This window comes from Budorcas taxicolor, chromosome 20, assembly GCF_023091745.1.
Source record: "Budorcas taxicolor isolate Tak-1 chromosome 20, Takin1.1, whole genome shotgun sequence".
Lineage (NCBI taxonomy): Eukaryota > Metazoa > Chordata > Mammalia > Artiodactyla > Bovidae > Budorcas > Budorcas taxicolor.
This window is the reverse complement of record NC_068929.1, coordinates 9,414,537-9,432,759: the sequence shown is the minus strand read 5'-3', so window position 1 is coordinate 9,432,759 and position 18,223 is coordinate 9,414,537. Positions and strand designations below refer to the sequence as shown.

At 45.4% G+C, this 18,223-nt stretch overlaps 1 protein-coding gene across 1 annotated transcript in view; it reads right to left on the bottom strand.

The window, feature by feature from the left end:
* The window catches only part of NSG2 (neuronal vesicle trafficking associated 2), a 76,780-nt gene that overhangs the window by 42,137 nt on the left and 16,420 nt on the right, over window positions 1–18,223 (bottom strand). The window contains exon 4 of the mRNA XM_052659246.1: window positions 11,165–11,248. Coding sequence (XP_052515206.1) covers window positions 11,165–11,248 — 84 coding nt within the window. The remainder of the gene's footprint in view (window positions 1–11,164; window positions 11,249–18,223) is intronic.

Genomic DNA, 18,223 nt, shown 5'->3' with positions numbered 1-18,223 from the left:
AGACTAAGACTAGAAACCAGGTTTCCTTACTCGGGTTAGAATATTTTTTAGAGATTAGATATCTTTTTTCTTAGCCTCAGAGAAATGCAATTTTTTTTAAAGTGTTGGAGGAATTCTAAATATCAGTTTCACATGGATAGACCTAACGATTATCATACTAAGTGAAGTGAGACACAGAAAGACAAATATCATATGATATCACTTATATATGGAATCTTAAAAAAAAAAAAACACGACAGAAATGAACTTATTTACAAACCAGACTCACAGACTTAGAGAAGGAACTTAACGGTTACCAGTGGGGAAGGAGTAGGGATAGGGCTAGACTGAAGTGAGGGATTGACAGGTACACACTGCTGTATTTAAAATAAGATAACTGACAAGGACCTACAATAACAGGTCCTTGCTGGTTATCCATTTTGAATATAGCAGTGTGTACATGACCTTCCCAAACTCCCTAACTATCCCTCCCCTCCAGCAACCATAAGTCCATTCTCTAAGTCTGTGAGTCTCTTTCTGTAACTATCCCTTCCCCCCCCCAGCAACCATAAGTTCATTCTCTGAGTCTGTGAGTCTCTTTCTGTTTTTGTAGGTAAGTTCATTTCTGTCATTTCTTTTTAGATAAAAGAATTTGAAAAAGAATAGATATATTTGTTGTACACCTGAAACTAAAACAATATTGTTAATCAACTATGCTCCAAAGTAAAATGAAAAATTAAAGAAAAAAGATAAGAAAAAAATAAAGCAAATTTAGTTTCATCTAGCTGAATATTCATTTGTTTTTCCTCTCTCCTCTCTTTTTACCTCTCTCTCCTTGATATAAATTATTCAGCCTAGAATTTCTATTTACTTGTTTTTCTAGATACAAATGCTAACAAAAGTAATAATAATAGAAAATAATAATAGAAATAATAATTAATAATAATTAAATATTAATAATAATAGAAAATAATAATAGAAATAATAATTATTAATAATAATTAATAATAGAAAATTAATAATAATAGAAATGCTAACAAAAATAATAATAATAGAAAAATAATAATAATAGAAAAATTAATAATAATAGAAAATTAATAATAATATTATTAATAATAATAATAGGAAACATCCATACTTCTCTAATTCAATATTTTTCATTTGTTAGCAGTGAAGAGGTGAAGGGGAAGATGTCCAATATATATATTTGAGTGTCTGTGTGCCAGGCACTCTGCCTGGCACATCCTAAACACAATTATTACAACAACCCTCAGAGGTGGGCATTGGCAAGCTTACTCATATTCCTAAAAAGGAAACTGAGGCTCAGGGAAGTAAGGTGACATGCTCACACAGCTAGTGAGTTCTCAGACTGGCGTTTGAACTCAAGTCCGTCAGACTGTAGAGTGAAACTGAGCACAGGTTGCGGAGACTTAGAATGAGTTCACGATTACTGCCCAAGAGAGAGCTGAATCCCTTCAGAGAAACAAACTCCCCCGCAGTTGTTCGGATCACAGAGCTGAGGAGCTTGCCAGCATCTCTGAGAGGAAGCCAGGCCTCTGTGGCAGTTGCTATGACGACGTTTCCTTATAATTATAGAACATGGTGGTGACACGACAAAGCTCACAGACAATCACTTTGTTAGGACCTGTCTTCCTCTGACAGTTCCAGGAGCTTAAATATCATAATTTTTTTTTAAGTCCCATTTAAAAGAATCATGCAGTGCCGCAGCAGAGGCCCAGAGGGTGAGGAAGTCAGGAGCTTAACCCTCCCCTGTGTGAGGGGACCAGGAGGCAAGCCACATGGCAAGCCATGAGGAAAATAGCATTTCTCCCTCGGGAAATGTTTGCTTCTCTTTTTCCTTTTGGATCAATGCTTTTAGGACTTGGCCAAGCAGGGTATTTAAAGAGAAGAAAAAAAGAGAGCCAAAGAAAAATTGGCCTAATGCTTGGCAAATAGGGATAGGCAGCAAAATTTTAGTATTCTAGTAAACCACTTTTCAGTTTAGTTTAATTTAGCCAATTCCCCATATGTGCAGGGTTTCCTGATTTGGAAGCTGATACAGACAAAAGGACACACACACAAACATATATGCACATCATAGACAAACATACCCCTCTGAGCCAGAAAGCCTGACTTATTAGCTGTGTGACGTTGAGCATCTTAGCTAACCTCACTGATCCTCAGTTTCCTTACCTGTACATCAAAAACAATGCCTACTTCATAAGTTAGAGTAAAGATAAAATGGAAAATGACTAGCAAACTACACAGCACATAATAAGAGCTCAATGAAATCAATTAAGTAAAAACAATAATTTTTAAATTCTTGTTTCACTGTCCATGAACATCTATCTTGCTTTTATTATCCCAGCAGGGGATGTGAGAAAACTTTATGAAGCCCTTCACTACTTTCAGCAATCCAACCAGGTATCACGGGAACTCTAGGTGAAGTCAACGTGCCGTCTCAGGGGAGTGATGGGTGCAGGAAGGGCTGGGACTCTGGGAATCCAGATGAGAAAGTGACTTGGGGAATCAAGGGTAAATTTCAGAAGGAGGTGAGACCTGGTCTGGGTCACAAGGCAGAAAATGTAGGCAATCGAGCCAGAGGAAACTGCATGGGCAAAGACCAGGAGAAGTGAAAGGAGAGGGGGTTTTGTAGAACTGAGAGAGGCCTGAAGCACTGAAACACAGGGAATGGCAGAGGGACGAGCAGCAAGGGCCACCTCTGGGAGAGCCTGCTGCTGCTGCTGCTGAGTCGCTCAGTCGTGTCTGACTCTGTGTGACCCCATAGACGGCAGCCCACCAGGCTCCCCCGTCCCTGGGACTCTCCAGGCAAGAACACTGGAGTGGGTTGCCAGAGCCTGCACTACCATGCTAAAACCTCACACTGTTGCCGACAGGACGTGGGGGCCACCAAGGATTTCTCAAGCAAGATCTGATGGTTGTCTTAACTACACAAAGGTGGAAAGGCGAAGGTGGGATGGAACTGGAAGGTCAAAAGCTGGCCTGGTGGAAAGGGTGGGCGAGGAGAAAGAACTGAGCCAGGGTGTTGAGAAGGAGGGCCTAGTGAGATGGAGCCAGCTGTGGCTCCCCACTGAGGCCCGCCCTAGGTGGGAGCATTCCATCCAGTCGCATGACCAACTTCCCAAAAATGAAACAGGAGGAAATTCACGTTTCTGAAGCTTCTGTGGGGTTTATGTTATCTCATTTTGTCCTCAGGCCAGGCCTATGGTGCAGACAGCATTGTCTTATTTTACAGCTTGGGAAATGCAGGTTCAGAGACCTGAAATGACTTGCTCTAGTTCATATAAACTCACAGTGTCAAACCTCCAACCCACGGATTTCCCCTTTTCTGTACTGCCCTTCACGCAAGTGTGCTGGTTAACTGCCCTGGGCTGGGAAAGGAGGATGATGCATGATTCAGTGTTTGCTCATTTCCATGGTATAAATATTCCCCCAAAGCTTGGTTACATACTTGCAACAGTTTAACAACTGGTGTGCAGACTTTAAATCGGCCAACTCCCTCAGGAGTCCCACAGGAAATAAAAATATTCACTAAATTCTAGGAGTCTTCTATACCAAACTCACTAGCAAGTAACTTGCTTTATTACAGCATTTATGTGCCAGTGTTTGAATCAATGAGAATGAGAAGCTGGCAATAACAGCAGCCCAGTCATCAGGCTCTGGAGTGGAGCTGTTACCGCGTCAGCCAGGGCTTGCATGTGCCTCACACCCTGAGCACATTCCGCCTGAGACAGCGCCACAGACGTTTTCTCTCCCAGAGACATGTTTTGTTTAAAAAAAATAATAATAATAAGCTGCATTCGCTTTTCAATTCTCAATAATATATGTTTTTCAAGGTTACTCCAATGGTACAATTTCATGAGGCCAAGAGAAAGCACCCAGCCATAAACATCTTTGTTCTGATTTTCAATAAAACCCTAGCCAGAAGTGCAATAATAAACATCAAACACTCTTACAGCCTTTTTTTTTTCCACCAAGCACTCACATGCAAATTCTCTTCATGCCAGTTAATGACTCTGCTCCTAACCCAGCAGGCAGTGTTTTTAATAACTTACCTAAAGTGTTTCTCAAAATTAAAAAAAATAAGAGAGCAATAAAAACCAAGACAACAGATAATAAAGTAAAATCGCTTATCTCCTTTTGCTGCTGTCAGCAAATATTAGAATCCCATCAATGGAAGGCAGCCCCTGGGATTTTGATGAAAAACTGGAAGAAGCAAATGGCAAAGCTATAAAAGAGGTCTCACCTCCTGGGGAATGTGATATCAGGAAGAGGACATCTATGAGAATGTGTCATCAGCAAGAAGCTTAGAAGCAAAAATATGGCCCCAATTTTAAATAAATACATTGAAAATGAGTCAGCCAGAGCTCTGGTATTTATCACCATGGAGTTCTTCCATCAACCATGGGGTTTTTTGTTTGTTTGTTCATTTACCTGCCTATTTACTAAAGATATCATTTGGTGCCTAGGGTGGCCAAGCATTCACTAGGCTTTTGGGGTGCAAAGATGAAGATAGTGGGAGACACAGCGGGTAAAGTCGATGCCAACAGTGTGTCACTGGAAGGTTATACAGCAGGTGTGGGAATCCCGAGGGGGAAGGACAGACTGCACGTGGGTAGGCAGGCAAGCCTTCATAGGCAGGGCCATTTGAGTTGGGTGCTGAGGGGTGAGAAGGGAGTTGGCCCAATGGTGGAGGCAGGTAAGGCAGTTTGGTTGGAAGAGACAGCATGAAAAAGACGGGGAGGCATACGACGTATGTTACGAGGAAAGGACCAGGACTTTGGGCAGGTGAGGGCACCTGTGGGAGGAGGCAAATGAGCAGGGCACCCGTGGAAGCCGTGGGATGTTGGAAGGACAGCAAATGTATCATGTCTGTATGCATCCATTCATGCATTAGGAAGAGTCTTCCTGTGGGGAGAGAGGAGAATGGGCAGGAGGGGCTGAAAAAGGAGGCAGCGGGAGCTGAAGGAGGCTGGGCCAGCAGATGACGAGTGGGACAGAGAGCAGAGCAGAAAGCGTGTGACCGGAGCCCTGCAGGCGGGAGAGGGGCCTGGGCTCTGCCGACTGTGGACGGGCCACCCTCCTGGGGAGACTGGCTCTGGCACTCCCCCGTGTAGTGCTGGGTGGAGGTGAGCAGAGCGGTGGCCTGACACAGAGTGCCAGCACCCCCAGCCTTTGGCCAGAAGAGGAAGAGCAGAAGGAAAGACGCAGCTCGCTGGGCACGGCAGCAGCCCCTGCCTGTGATTCCCTGGTAGCCGGGCTCCCCTTCCCCTGGCGGCAGCTTCCCTCACCCCTTACGCCCAGCCAAGGCCCCTGCTAAGGCCTGCAAGTACAGCCTGGCTCCACAGCCTCCTGGGCATGGAACTCGGGAGAATGCCCAGCTTCTGTGAGCCTGTTTGCCTCACCTGCGACCAGGGTGACGATCTCACCAGCCTGGTGTGCTGGGGTCATGCAGTGCGATATCTTACATAGTGCCAACCACAGGTCAGGTCGAAAGCAGAGCACAAGCCTCAGACAGTGAGTGGACTGACAAGTGGATGGAACACTAAGTCAATATCCTGTAATATTAGTTCCGAGGCTTCAGCTGGGTATCTGTTTCTGTTTGTTTTATTGGTGTGCTGTTGCTGCTTGTTTTTAGCAACAAGCCACAGACACCAACTCTTTAAAAACTGCTAGCTTCTCACTTCTAATTCTCCGCCACCAGTTTTACGTAATGTGTCCATTTGCCTGACAGGAATGGTGAGGTCTGGTCCCTTTGCCCTGATGCGTCCCTTGCACCCTGCATTCTCCCCACTGACTGTGCTCAGGGTCTGGTCTTCAGGCACCCTCAGGATCTTTCCTCACATACCTGGACACCCTCCAGTCTGAGTTTGCCCAGGTCGTAGCCACCAGGGGCAGGTTTTCTGAATCCTGACTCAGGATGTATTATCAGGGTTGGATGCTGAGGCAGTCCCAAGGCTGGGTGGGGCTCAACTTGCAGCACACCTGACACTCACTCTATACTATACCCTCTTCTGAGAACTGAGAACACATGAGTGGGCCACTGCGACCCTACCCTCCAGGGACCAGAGGCTGAAGGTACCAGAGTAGCAACAACACAGTAGTATGCATGACCCCCTGATGACCTGCAGAGCTCAGAGGAGGCATCAGACTCGGAAGATCAGGGGAGGCATCTCAGAGGAGGTGACCCTACAAGGACACAGACAAGAAGTTGGTTGGCATCTTCTTGTCTAAACCACACATTTGCAAGCTCCTCCAGAGCAAGGCTTTTGTCTTGCACCTCTGTGTGTCTCCCAGCAACACATCCAATGCAGCACAGTGCAAATTTTATAAAGACAAAAACAAAAGGGGAGAAAGGGCAGAAAGGGAGGAAGTCAGGCAAGCCACAGCTGGGCAGGGTGTCATCGAGGTATAGCAGAGAAAATAGGGTAATGGAGCCATAGTTCTGGGTTCTTATTTGTCCTTAAATGTCCTTGCTGCGTGGCCTTGCCAAACACTTCACTTCTTTGAGCATCTGTTTCCTCATCCATAAAATGGAGGTAATAATAAGAGTAGTGATAATGGAGGTAATAATAAAAGTGGTACTGATAATAATAAGAGTAGTAGTACATAAGGTTGTCATCAACCTGAAAAGTGGATATAAAGGCATTTCTCACAAGTGCTAGGATTATTCATGTTATAACTGATGTGTTGAGAAGTAGCTTACCAAAAACTACTGCCTGCATTCCCCAAAGGCAAAGAGATGGCCCCCGAGGTCACTGTAGAGAGCCAGAGGCGGCCCATGGGTTCTGACATTGAATTGGCTACTCTTAGAACAGCTCCTCCCGGAGAAGGCGATGGCAGCCGCTCCAGGACTCTGGCCTGGCAAATCCCATGGACGGAGGGGCCTGGTGGGCTGCAGTCCGTGGGGTCGCTAGGAGTTGGACACGACTGAGCGACTTCACTTTCACTTTTCACTTTCATGCGTTGGAGAAGGAAATGGCAACCCAGTCCAGTGTTCTTGCCTGGAGAATCCCAGGGACAGGGAAGCCTGGTGGGCTGCCGTCCCTGGGGTCGCACAGAGTCGGACACAACTGAAGCGACTTAGCAGCAGCAGTAGAACAGTTCCTCCAGGTTTATCCAGTCACTTTCCCAGGAGGAAAAGCCAGGAAAGGGAAGACCAGGTCTGTCTCAACCAATTGTCAAAACCCAGCTAATTAGGCAGGAAACTAAGAACCCAGGATGAAGGAAAGAGATCCGAACAGGAAGAGAATAAAATGATCATTCATTGAGAACTAGAGTGCTCCAAGAACTTACAATTCGGGCTATCTCAAGACTGTGTCTCAGTTAATTGATGAGGAATCAAGAGCTCAGAGAGGTGAAGGGAATTCCCAAGGTCATGAAGCTAAGAGGTGACAGGGACATGACCTGAGTTGCCAGGTGAATCTAGTCCCAAAGTACAGGTGTTCCCTAGAATACCTCTCCTCAGTTTAGCACCGCTTCCAAATGCAAGACTCAAGTTTCTTCTCTCAGGTGAACCTGGGGACAAACAGCGCCTTTCACAGCGAAAAAAAATCAGCTTCAGAAGAAACTCCACCTCCCAGGACCAAGAAAGAAGGCAGGGCTTCTCTTTGCATGCTCCCATCTTCTCAAAGAAGCCTGATGAACATTCTCGCAAGTCTGTGACCCTTGGCAATGACTGCAAGAGCCTTCATGTTAAAAAAAAAAAAAATCCAGGCGATTCTTTCAATCTTTCTCCATTCCTCTCTCCCTCCCTGCTCTCTCCTCTCATTCTCTCTCAAGGTACAATTGCTATGAGCTGATCTCCCCAGCTCAGATTTGAGCTGTGAAGTCACAAGCTGTTCCACCTCCTCGAAGGTACTGGGAATAAGGGTCAGATGCATCTTTGTCATCCCCATGGTTACTTCTGCCGTGGGTGATATCCTGGAGGGGGCGCCTGGCCATTGTTTATCAGCATTATGCTCTCTGAAATGAACTGGGAATTTTCTGACTTCAAGCTCCAGTTCCCTAGCCTCAATTTCCATCCTGAGCTCCAGACTAGTTACATCCAAGGGTGGCCAGACAGACTCCTCCCCCAACCACCTCTCCCATGGTGCCCGCACGCCCTCCACTCAACGTGTTCCCCACTGGCCAGTCCCCCATCTCCTATCCAGTCAGCCAAGCCAAGCACCCAGAAGCTCCTGATGGAGCCCCTGATTCTCCAACCAGGAACAAGTCCTGCAAGTTCACCTCTGTAACAGCCCACCTGGATGCCTGAGTGCCCCTGCACCTGACGCTCAGACCCTCAGACTCCTCTCAGTCACCACCAGCCTCCTCCTTAGACTGCAGCATCAACCATCACCCCAGTAGAAACATCCTCCACACGGCCCAGGGGAAGCTCTCATTAAGGAAGTGAAAAGCTGGTCAAATGGATGCTCGCAGCTTTACAAAAGCAAACAAATTTGCTCCATTCCTTCCATTTTGTTCCAAGTGGCAGGGCCCTCCACCCACACCAGTGCTGACAAAGGACTGACCCCGAATCCCAGCACCCTTTTTTCCCACCCCCAGGACCAAATGAGTCAAGTTGTGGGGGGCTGGGGGATGGGCTTCCATAGGCCCTGATCCCTGATGAACTACTCATTTTTTCTTGGCTGACTCATTTCTGTTCTAACCCATAGTTACCTATGGCAGGCTGCGTGGATGAACAGACAGTCCCGGCCACTTGCTAGTGGGGGAGGAGGTTGCATTGCTGCTCTGAGCTAAAGATCCTCTTGAAAAAAAATGGGATTATATCAGCCTCTCAGGGACCCATGGGCCTCATGATATGGTATGATGTTTACCATATGATAAAACAGCCACATCACCAGAAGTTGCCAACAAAGAGGAAACAGAAATGAAACAACGTGGTCCCAACGCCACTGCTGATGACACAGCCACAGATGACACTGAGACATTTCTTTCCTCTATATACTTGCAGTTTTTTCATAATTCCAATCATAGAAAACATACAATTTTAATCTCTGCTTTTTTCACTCAACCTCCTCTATAATAAGAATCTGCCCAAATTATCACATGTCTTCATAACCATCATTTTAAATGATTGCTAAATAAGGATTAATTCCATCAAAAACTGTAACCCTCTATTTGGTAAAACGAGCAAAATTTTTAAATGCTTCTAATTTTTTTCTGATTATTGTAATAAGTCATGCTCTTGTAGAATTGGGAATGTAAAAGAAAGAAGAAAATATCTCACGAGCCCATATTTCAGAGTAAACTACTCGCCCTGCAAAAGTGGTTCTTAAAAAATTGTTGAATTACTCCATCCTACGCATGTGGTCTTACATATGGAATCATGAGGAAGTTGCTGAAAACCTAGCATTGTTTCCAATGCTTTGAGTTGACAAATAACATTGCAGTAAACACCTGTGCTCATGAATCTGAATGTATTTCTGATGATCTCTGCTGCTAGGAGGACAGGTCAGCTTCACTCCCTGGCCTGGTCCCCCTACACTGTGTACCAAGACACTCCCACCCTCCCCTCATGGCTACCTGCTAGCTCTTGCAGGCAGGTACTTGCATGCAGTTCAGGCCAGGTCCAAGTTCACTTGGCCCATGCTGTGTGCCAGACACTAAAGCCATAGTCAGAAATAAAAGCAATCCTTGCCCTCTAAGAGGGGGTCAACATCCAGGGAAGTCCAACATGCTGGGGGATGTACACAGAGGTGCCATGCTCCCTCCCAGGCTCACACACCCAGCTGCTCTAATACAGATTCAGCAAGGAGAAAGACAAGGACAGGAGCAGACCAGCATACATACCCGCATACATACTCCAATCCCCAGACAAGCAACCAAGGACTGTTTCCACGTCCAAAGCCCCTGAGCCACAGTTGACATGAAATAGCTGCTATTAGTCACGTACTTCATCTGCTTTGCATGTATTCTGTACGTCATCCTCACAGTAACCTTCTGGTATCTCCCTTTGATAAGTGAAGTTTACAGACTTGCTTGTACTTCCTAAGTGGCTCAGTGGTAAAGATTATTCACCCGCCAATGCAGGAGACATGGATTTGATCCCTGGGTCAGGAAGATCTCCTAGAGAAGGAAATGGCTACCCACTCCAGTATTCTTGCCTGGGAAATTCCATGGACAGAGGAACTTGGTGGGCTACAGTCTATGGGGCTGGAAAGAGTCAGGCATGGCTTAGCAACTAAACAACAACTGCCTTGCTTGTGGCCACATGGCTGGTATGAGGCAGAAACCAGAGCTCAAGCCCAGCCAGACTGCTCCAGCATCCTTCTACAGAACCACTTATTCTACTGCCTCCATGGCAGATTTTGCCTCCAAAACATTTTTCAGGTCTCTAATCTACTCACCATCCTTCTCAAAGCCACTACTGGTGTTTGAACATGGACAAATGCAGTAGCCCAGCAGTCTCTGCATGTTCCCTCTTGCCCACTACACTCTGTTAGTCATGTAAAAGCCAGTCTGCTTTTTCCAAAAACCAACTGTAATCATGTCCTTCCTTTACCTGAAGTCCTTCTAGGGTATCTTCATAAAAACCCAAATTCCTCCTTACAGCATATGAGGCCTAGGATTGTCTGCCCTCTGCCTATTTCTCCTGCCTCCTCTCTGCCTGCTCCCCACACCTCTCCCAGAGCCCAGATTCACTGCCCTTATGCCTATTCAGTGTTGGGTCCAACTCCCCTCCAGCCTCAGGGCCCTAAGTCCTAAGTGACTTCCCCATGGTACTTTCCCGAGGTGCCTCCGTACATCTTTGCAGAGCAGGTCTCATGGCTCCTTCATGCAATTCATCACAGTGATATATACTCCTCAGTTATCCTAGTGACCCCTCCACCAAGAAACAGAAACTCAATCATCTAGTTTTCACCACTAAGTCAACTTTTCTCTCCCTTCGTCATTTTTGTACTTGTTGCAATCAGCCACTGTCTACAATTTATGTTTCTTTACACATTTCCATCACATTTCCTGGAGACTGTGATGGAAAGGCAGAGAGACAGGGACCGGAGGTAAAAGAAGAAATGAGACACATTTAACAGTTCTCAAATTGTCTGAACATTTCGGGGCAAGAGAAAGGCCAATTCATCCTCAAGAGGCAGAGTTTTGTTATTTGACTAGACTCAGTGACTCATGTGCAGTCTTCCTGTTACACCATCACGACACTGACCGTAAATTCGGCGATTTTCGGCACCCGGAACTTCCCTTTGTTCTTCTGTTCAGGCTGATATTCTGTTCTTGTCTTCACAATCACCTAAAATGATCAACCAGTGTTAGCACACATAAATACTTGGAAGAGTTTTCTCTTCCTTTTTTTTTTTTTAGTAACTAGAATTTACTATATATTGCATAAAGATCAGAAAACACACACTTCCTCAAACACACACAAGAAAATTAAAAATTCAAATCATCCATAATATTTTCCCATTCCAGCAGAGACAACCATAGGTCACAATTCTGGTCACACCTTTTCAGATGTTTTTACATGCATATATATGTATTATATTGTATTTATGAGCATATTCAAAAGCAGAGACATTACTTTGCCTACAAAGGTCCATTTAGTCAAGGCTATGGTTTTTCCAGTGGTCATGTATGGATGTGAGAGTTGGACTCTGAAGAAAGCTAAACACCGAAGAATTGATGCTTTTGAACTGTGGTGTTGGAAAAGATTCTTGAGAGTCCTTTGGACTGCAAGGAGATCCAACCAGTCCATTCTAAAGGAGATCAGTCCTGAGTGTTCTTTGGAAGGAATCATGCTAAAGCTGAAACTCCAGTACTTTGGCCACCTCATGCGAAGAGTTGACTCATTGGAAAAGACTCTGATGCTGGGAGGGATTGGGGGCAGGAGGAGAAGGGGACGACAGAGGATGAGATGGCTGGATGACATCACCAACTTGATGGACGTGAGTTTGAGTGACTCCGGGAGATGGTGATGGACAGGGAGGCCTGGAGTGCTGCATGGGGTTGCAAAGAGTCAGACACGACTGAGTGACTGAACGGAACTGAACTGAACTGATTAGCTATTTATACAAATATATTTTTGTGAAATGGACTGGCACTTCATTTTATCACACAACACTACACTAACATTTTTTCCCATGTAGACAAATGTATGACTTTAGTTTGCCTTTCGATGTCCCTTTATGTTTCATTGTATGTGTTACTACAGTTACTCTAACCATTATTGACCGTTGAACATGTAGGGTGTTTCCACAGTTTGGATTATCTAAGCAAGTTATGATGAACATCTTGTAGCTAAACTTTTGCACATATACTTAATTCCAGTTTAATTTGGAGACTTCCACGAAGCAAAATATAAAGGTCTATTGAATCTATTGTACCATCTTATTTTTCTGAAGTCTGAATATTTTGCAGAGGTGGCTAATATCTTTTCAAGATAAGCTGTCAACCTGCCAAGACATTTATGGAACTTCATCCCACAGTGTAGGCAAAGTGGAAGGAAAAAAGGAACTTGACAGATAATCAATAACTATTGCTGAGTGCCACGGTGTCATGGGGGAACACAGGAGCTGTCTGAGCCTTGAGGTCTCACCTGGAAAGTAAGGACAATGATCATAATCAAAACCCCTATTTAACAAGATTGTTTTGAGAGTTAAATGAGATGATAATGGGCAAAATTTTTGGAATAGTTTATTATGTGCCAGGGCTAGATCAAGCTCTCCATATACCTTATCCATAAACCACTACTATTTCCATTCTCCTGAAAGGGAAACTGAAGCAGAGGACTGCCAAGTCATACTTGGTATCCAAGGTAACACAGCTCAAAGGAAGCAATCTGCTAACTATCATCAGTCTTCCCATTAGAGCTTAAACTAACTGAATTTTCACTGAAAACTTTCACCCCAAGTTTTCCTAGAAATGACAGTCAAGTGTATGGACTCCTGCAAGAATTCTATGAAGAATGCTCTTTAGGGTCTCTGAGGCATACTGTGGACAAAATACAGCTCACAAGGAAGGGGTAGGGGAGGAACTTCCATGATTGAACATCTCCTGTGTGGCACTTAAATATGTTGGTTAGGGAGGATCTGGGTCCCAGCCCATGGAAAACACCACTCCCTCCCTGACACACAGAATTCATTTGCAGATGTAAATTCTGGTGCTGTGCTCCCCCTCTCTCAATTCTGCTCCTCCAAACAACAAAAAGTGATCCCTGGCTTCCTTAAACTAAGAAATGATACAGTCAAACAAGGGTGAGGGGTTTGGGGCGAAAATGGGGTTAGGGAATGTTCAATTTTTCTCCATCTCCTGCTCTAAAGAAGAAGAAAACAGAAGCCTCCTTGCCACAAGTAAAAAAATATCCCTCATGCTTTGCAAATGTACTGTACGGCAGACACTGAGCACTTGACAGGCGCTCTCTCAATTCTGTGTTGTGGGGCAAATACTGACATTGTCAATATTGTAGGGAGATGAAAGATTGCACAATATGTTTGAATCCCAACTCTAGCACTGAGCGTTCTGTGTCTTAGTTTTCTCATCCATTAAATGGGAAATAACCATAACTACCTGGTTGAATTTTTAGGAGGCTTATATGAGTCAATATAAGTCAAGCACTCACATCGTTTATTCAATAATAAATGTTTTTTGAAACACTGCCTCTGAGTGCTGCCAAATGTTTTTCCAGTAGATGTCTGAAGCAGATGTAGCTTGGGCCTGGCTTGCACATGTCAGCCTGTATCCAGCCCTTACAGAACAACACAAGGATTTCTCAAGAATGATGCTCTTCAAGCATGGTCTAAAAAGGGAGGCTTTCAAGGATGAATACAGTTTTCCTGAGAGAACAAGCCAAGACATTTTATGCAAAGTGAACCACGTGGTTTAAGAAACTAAAGTGTGAAGCAGCATGTGGCCTCGGTGTTTGGGTGCTTCGGTGTCACATGAACTTCAGTGTATAAGGAAGAATTGAGAGCTAATATAACTCCAAGGGCAAACGCAAAGGCACAGCTCATAGGCTGTGCCGTGCTTAGTCGCTCAGTCGTGTCCGGCCCTTGGCGACCCCGTGGACTGTAGCCCACCAGGCTCCTCTGTCCATGGGGATTCTCCAGGCAAGAATACTGGAGTGGGTCACCATGCCCTCCTCCAGGGGGTCTTCCCAACCCAGGGATTGAACCTAGGTCTCCTACATGCAGGCAGATTCTTTACCATCTGAGCCACCAGGGAAGCCCAGGAATACTGGAATGGGTAGCCTATCCTTCCTCAAGTGACTAAGCGCAGCACGTCACATCCCTTTTCCTGGGGATCTTCCTGATCCAGGAATCAAACTGGGGTCTCCTACATGCAGGCAGATTCTTTACCGTCTGAGCCACCAAGGAAGCCCAGGAATACTGGAATGGGTAGCCTATCCTTCCTCAAGTGACTAAGCGCAGCACGTCACATCCCTTTTCCTGGGGATCTTCCTGACCCAGGAATCAAACTGGGGTCTCCTGCATTGCAGGTGGATTCTTTACCAGCTGAGCTACCAGGGAAACCCTCTAGAGATGGCTGTGTGGCCTCCACAGGCTAGCTGTTTCTATTAGAAACTCACAATATTCTAGGAAGGGCCAAATGAAATATGCTGGTGTTTTGTGAACTTAAAAGATGTTCTACAAAATGTAATCATTAAAAATTGTTGGGATAGTACTAGATCAACTGGCAGGTTATGAAATGTATAGAATATTTAGATGTCTGATCATTTCTTAAAATATTTACAAACTGGGAATTATAATTTCTTCTCCCAATTCTTCATGTTATATGTGTATACATGCCTGATGTGTGCATGTATATATAAACATATTATAATACAGCTCAGCATCTATTTCTAAGCTTAGTAAATTTCCTGGTCAGTGTGCTATGTAACCCATAAAACTTGGGGCAATAATTGCCTTTGCCTTTTATGCTAGACAGCATTCTAAGATAGTCCCCAAACTTCCCAGTCTATGCCCACCCCCATATAATCTCCTTCCTCAACAGTGTGGACAGGACCCATGAATATGATGGCACAGTCACTCCCACGAGTATGCTATGCTATCTAAAACTCCGTCAGAGCAGACTGGAGGGAGATGCTCCTTCTGGCCTTCAAGTAAGTCAACATGTTGGAGAGGGCTATGCAGCCAATGCCTGAGGGTGGACTCTGGGAGCTGAAAATGACCCGGGCCAATAGTAAGGTCATGCAGGAAAATGGCACTTCAGTCCTACAACCACAAGAACTGAATTCTGCCAATAACTGGCATGAGCTTGGAAAAGGACCCCAAGCATCAGGTAAAATGCAGCCCAGCTAAAACCTTGACTTCAGAACTGTGAGACCCTCCTGAGCAGACAACCCACCTAAATTGTGACTGGACTTCTGACCTATAAAAACCTGTGAGGTTTCTGACCTGTGAGGTGATAAATTTGTGTTGTTTTGAGGTACTAAAACTTTGGTAACTGGTTACATAAAAACAGAAAAACCAAAATTCCTCCCCACATTGTCAAATCCATCTCAACCATCTCTTAACTAGACTTGTTCATTTCTAGATCCTTAGCCATCAGACTCATCTCAAGCATCACACATCAAACGTCAAGAAGCATTTGCTACTTGGTCTTCTCCTCTGCCCTTCTATTTTATAGACATCTTTCTCAAAACATCTCAAAGAGTTCTAGACCATTTATATCATTCTATTTAATTTAAAAGACCTCACGCAGCAGTCAACGTGTTGAGACAGGGACAAAGCTAAACAAATATTACTGCTGAAATGAGACAATGAATAACCATTACAGGCATATCATTCTGCTATAAATGCCATAATAAATATTTTGTGGTTGTTTCTCTAGTATCCATTCCCTTCTTCAATCAAAAGCCCCCAATCCTCCTTTCAAGAGCCCTGTCCTATGTAACAGCCATGTGGTTTGGTGGAACTGTTGCCTTCCTTGAGGACAAGGATGGTCCCTAATTAAGTTAGGCCAATCAGAACATACTGTTCTATTGATCACAAAATTTGATTGACTCAGAGATGCACATGTTATCCAATTTGGATCAAAGCATAGGAGGCGGTTGGGAACATGGAGCCGATGGAGTCTATTCAGTGGGGTTCCAGACCGAGCAATGGAGCAGGTAAATGAGCTCAATGAGAAAGGCAACAAGGCCCTGAGTGCTGGCAACATTGACGATGCGTTACAGTGCTACTCCGAAGCCATTAAGTTAGACCCCCAGAAACATGTGCTCTACAGCAATCGCAGAGCTGCCTATGCCAAGAAAGGAGACTACCAGAAGGTGTATGAGGACGGCTGCAGAACCGTTGACCTAAAGCCTGACTGGGGCCAGGGCTATTCATGAAAAGCAGTGGCTCTTGGATTCTTAAACCGATTTGAAGAAGCCAAGCAAACCTATGAGGAGGGTTTAACACAAGAAGCAAACAATCCTCAGTTCAAAGGAGGTTTACAGAGTATGGAGGCCCGGTTGGCAGAAAGGAAATTCATGAACCCTTTCAACATGCCTAATCTGTACCAGAAGTTGGAGAGTGATCCCAGGACCAAGACTCTGCCCGCAGATCCTACCTACCGGGAACTGATGGAGCAGCTGCGGAACAAGCCTTCCGACCTGGGCACGAAACTGCAAGATCCCTGGATCATGACTGCTCTTAGCGTCCTGCTCGGAGTTGATCTGGGCAGTATGGACGAAGGGGAGGAAGTTGCAACACCTCCACCACCACCTCCTCCCAAAAAGGAGACAAAACCAGAGCCAATGGAAGAAGATCTTCCAGAGAATAAGAAGCAGGGGCTGAAAGGAAAAGAGCTGGGGAATGAAGCCTATAAGAAGAAGGACTTTGACACAGCCTTGAAGCACTATGACAGAGCCAAGGACCTGGATCTCACCAATATGACTTACATAACCAACCAAGCAGCCGTGTACTTCGAAAAGGGTGACTATGGCCAACGCAGGGAGCTTTGTGAGAAGGCCATTGAAGGGGGCCAAGAAAACCAATAAGACTACTGACAGATTGCCAAAGCTTATGCACGAACTGGCAACTCTTATTTCAAAGAAGAAAAGTACAAGGATGCCATCCATTTCTATAACAAGTCTCTGGCAGAGCACCGAACCCCAAATGTGCTCAAGAAATGCCAACAGGCAGAGAAAATCTTGAAGGAGCAAGAGCAGCTGGCCTACATAAATCCTGACCTGGCCCTGGAGGAGAAGAACAAAGGCAATGAGTGTTTTCAGAAAGAGGACTACCCCCAGGCCATGAAGCTCTACATGGAAGCCATCAAACAGAACCCCAGAGATGCCAAACTGTATAGCAACCGAGCTGCCCGCTACACCAAGCTCCTGGAGTTCCAGCTGGCGCTCAAGGACTGTGAGGAGTGCATCCAGCTGGAGCCAACCTTCATCAAGGGTTATACCCGGAAAGCAGCCTCACTGGAGGCGATGAAGGACTACTTGAAAGCCATGGATGTCTACCAGAAAGCACTCGACCTGGACTCAACGGTAAGGAGGCCGCAGATGGTCACCAGCGCTGCATGATGGCCCAGTACAACCGACACGGCAGCCCTGAAGATATGAAGCGGCGGGCCATGGCCGACCGGAGGCGCAGCAAATAATGAGTGACCCGGCCATGCGGCTCATCCTGGAACAGAAGGACCCACAGGCGCTCAGCAAACACTTAAAGAATCCTGTGATAGCACAGAAGATCCAGAAGCTGATGGATGTGAGTCTGATAGCCATCCAGCGATGACTTGCTCATCATCCCCTTCCCTTCGCCCTCATGTGGAAAGAGGAGCTGGGACCACAGCACGCAGCACGGAGCAGAAGGAAGAGAAGGGGAGACAAGCGAACAGCGTATCTTTATGTTTATACAGACCTAGATGGAAGATTCAGAGACATACTTGCGAATTCATGCAGCTGCTGCCTCTGGGCCCTCCCAGCACACGCATGGTCCTTCCCCTGCCCCCCAGTCGCTGTCTCAGCTGCTCTCCCATAGTTGGTTATTTTTCATTTGGGGCAGTGGGCTTGTTTGGGGAGGGGAGGGTGTTCTTCCCAACCTCAGGTTCCAACTGTCTTCATTCACATTGTTAACTCCACGTCCTCTTCTCCAATAAAACAAGCCAGTCAGGTGTGGTTATTTAAAAAAAAAAGAAAAGTATATGAGGCAATACTGACTGGGAACTTGGGGGAAGAAGCCTCCTTGCTCTTTATGAGTGTTCCCTAAAGAGCATGGTCTTCCTCTGGATTGTATAGTGAGGACCTCATTCTGAA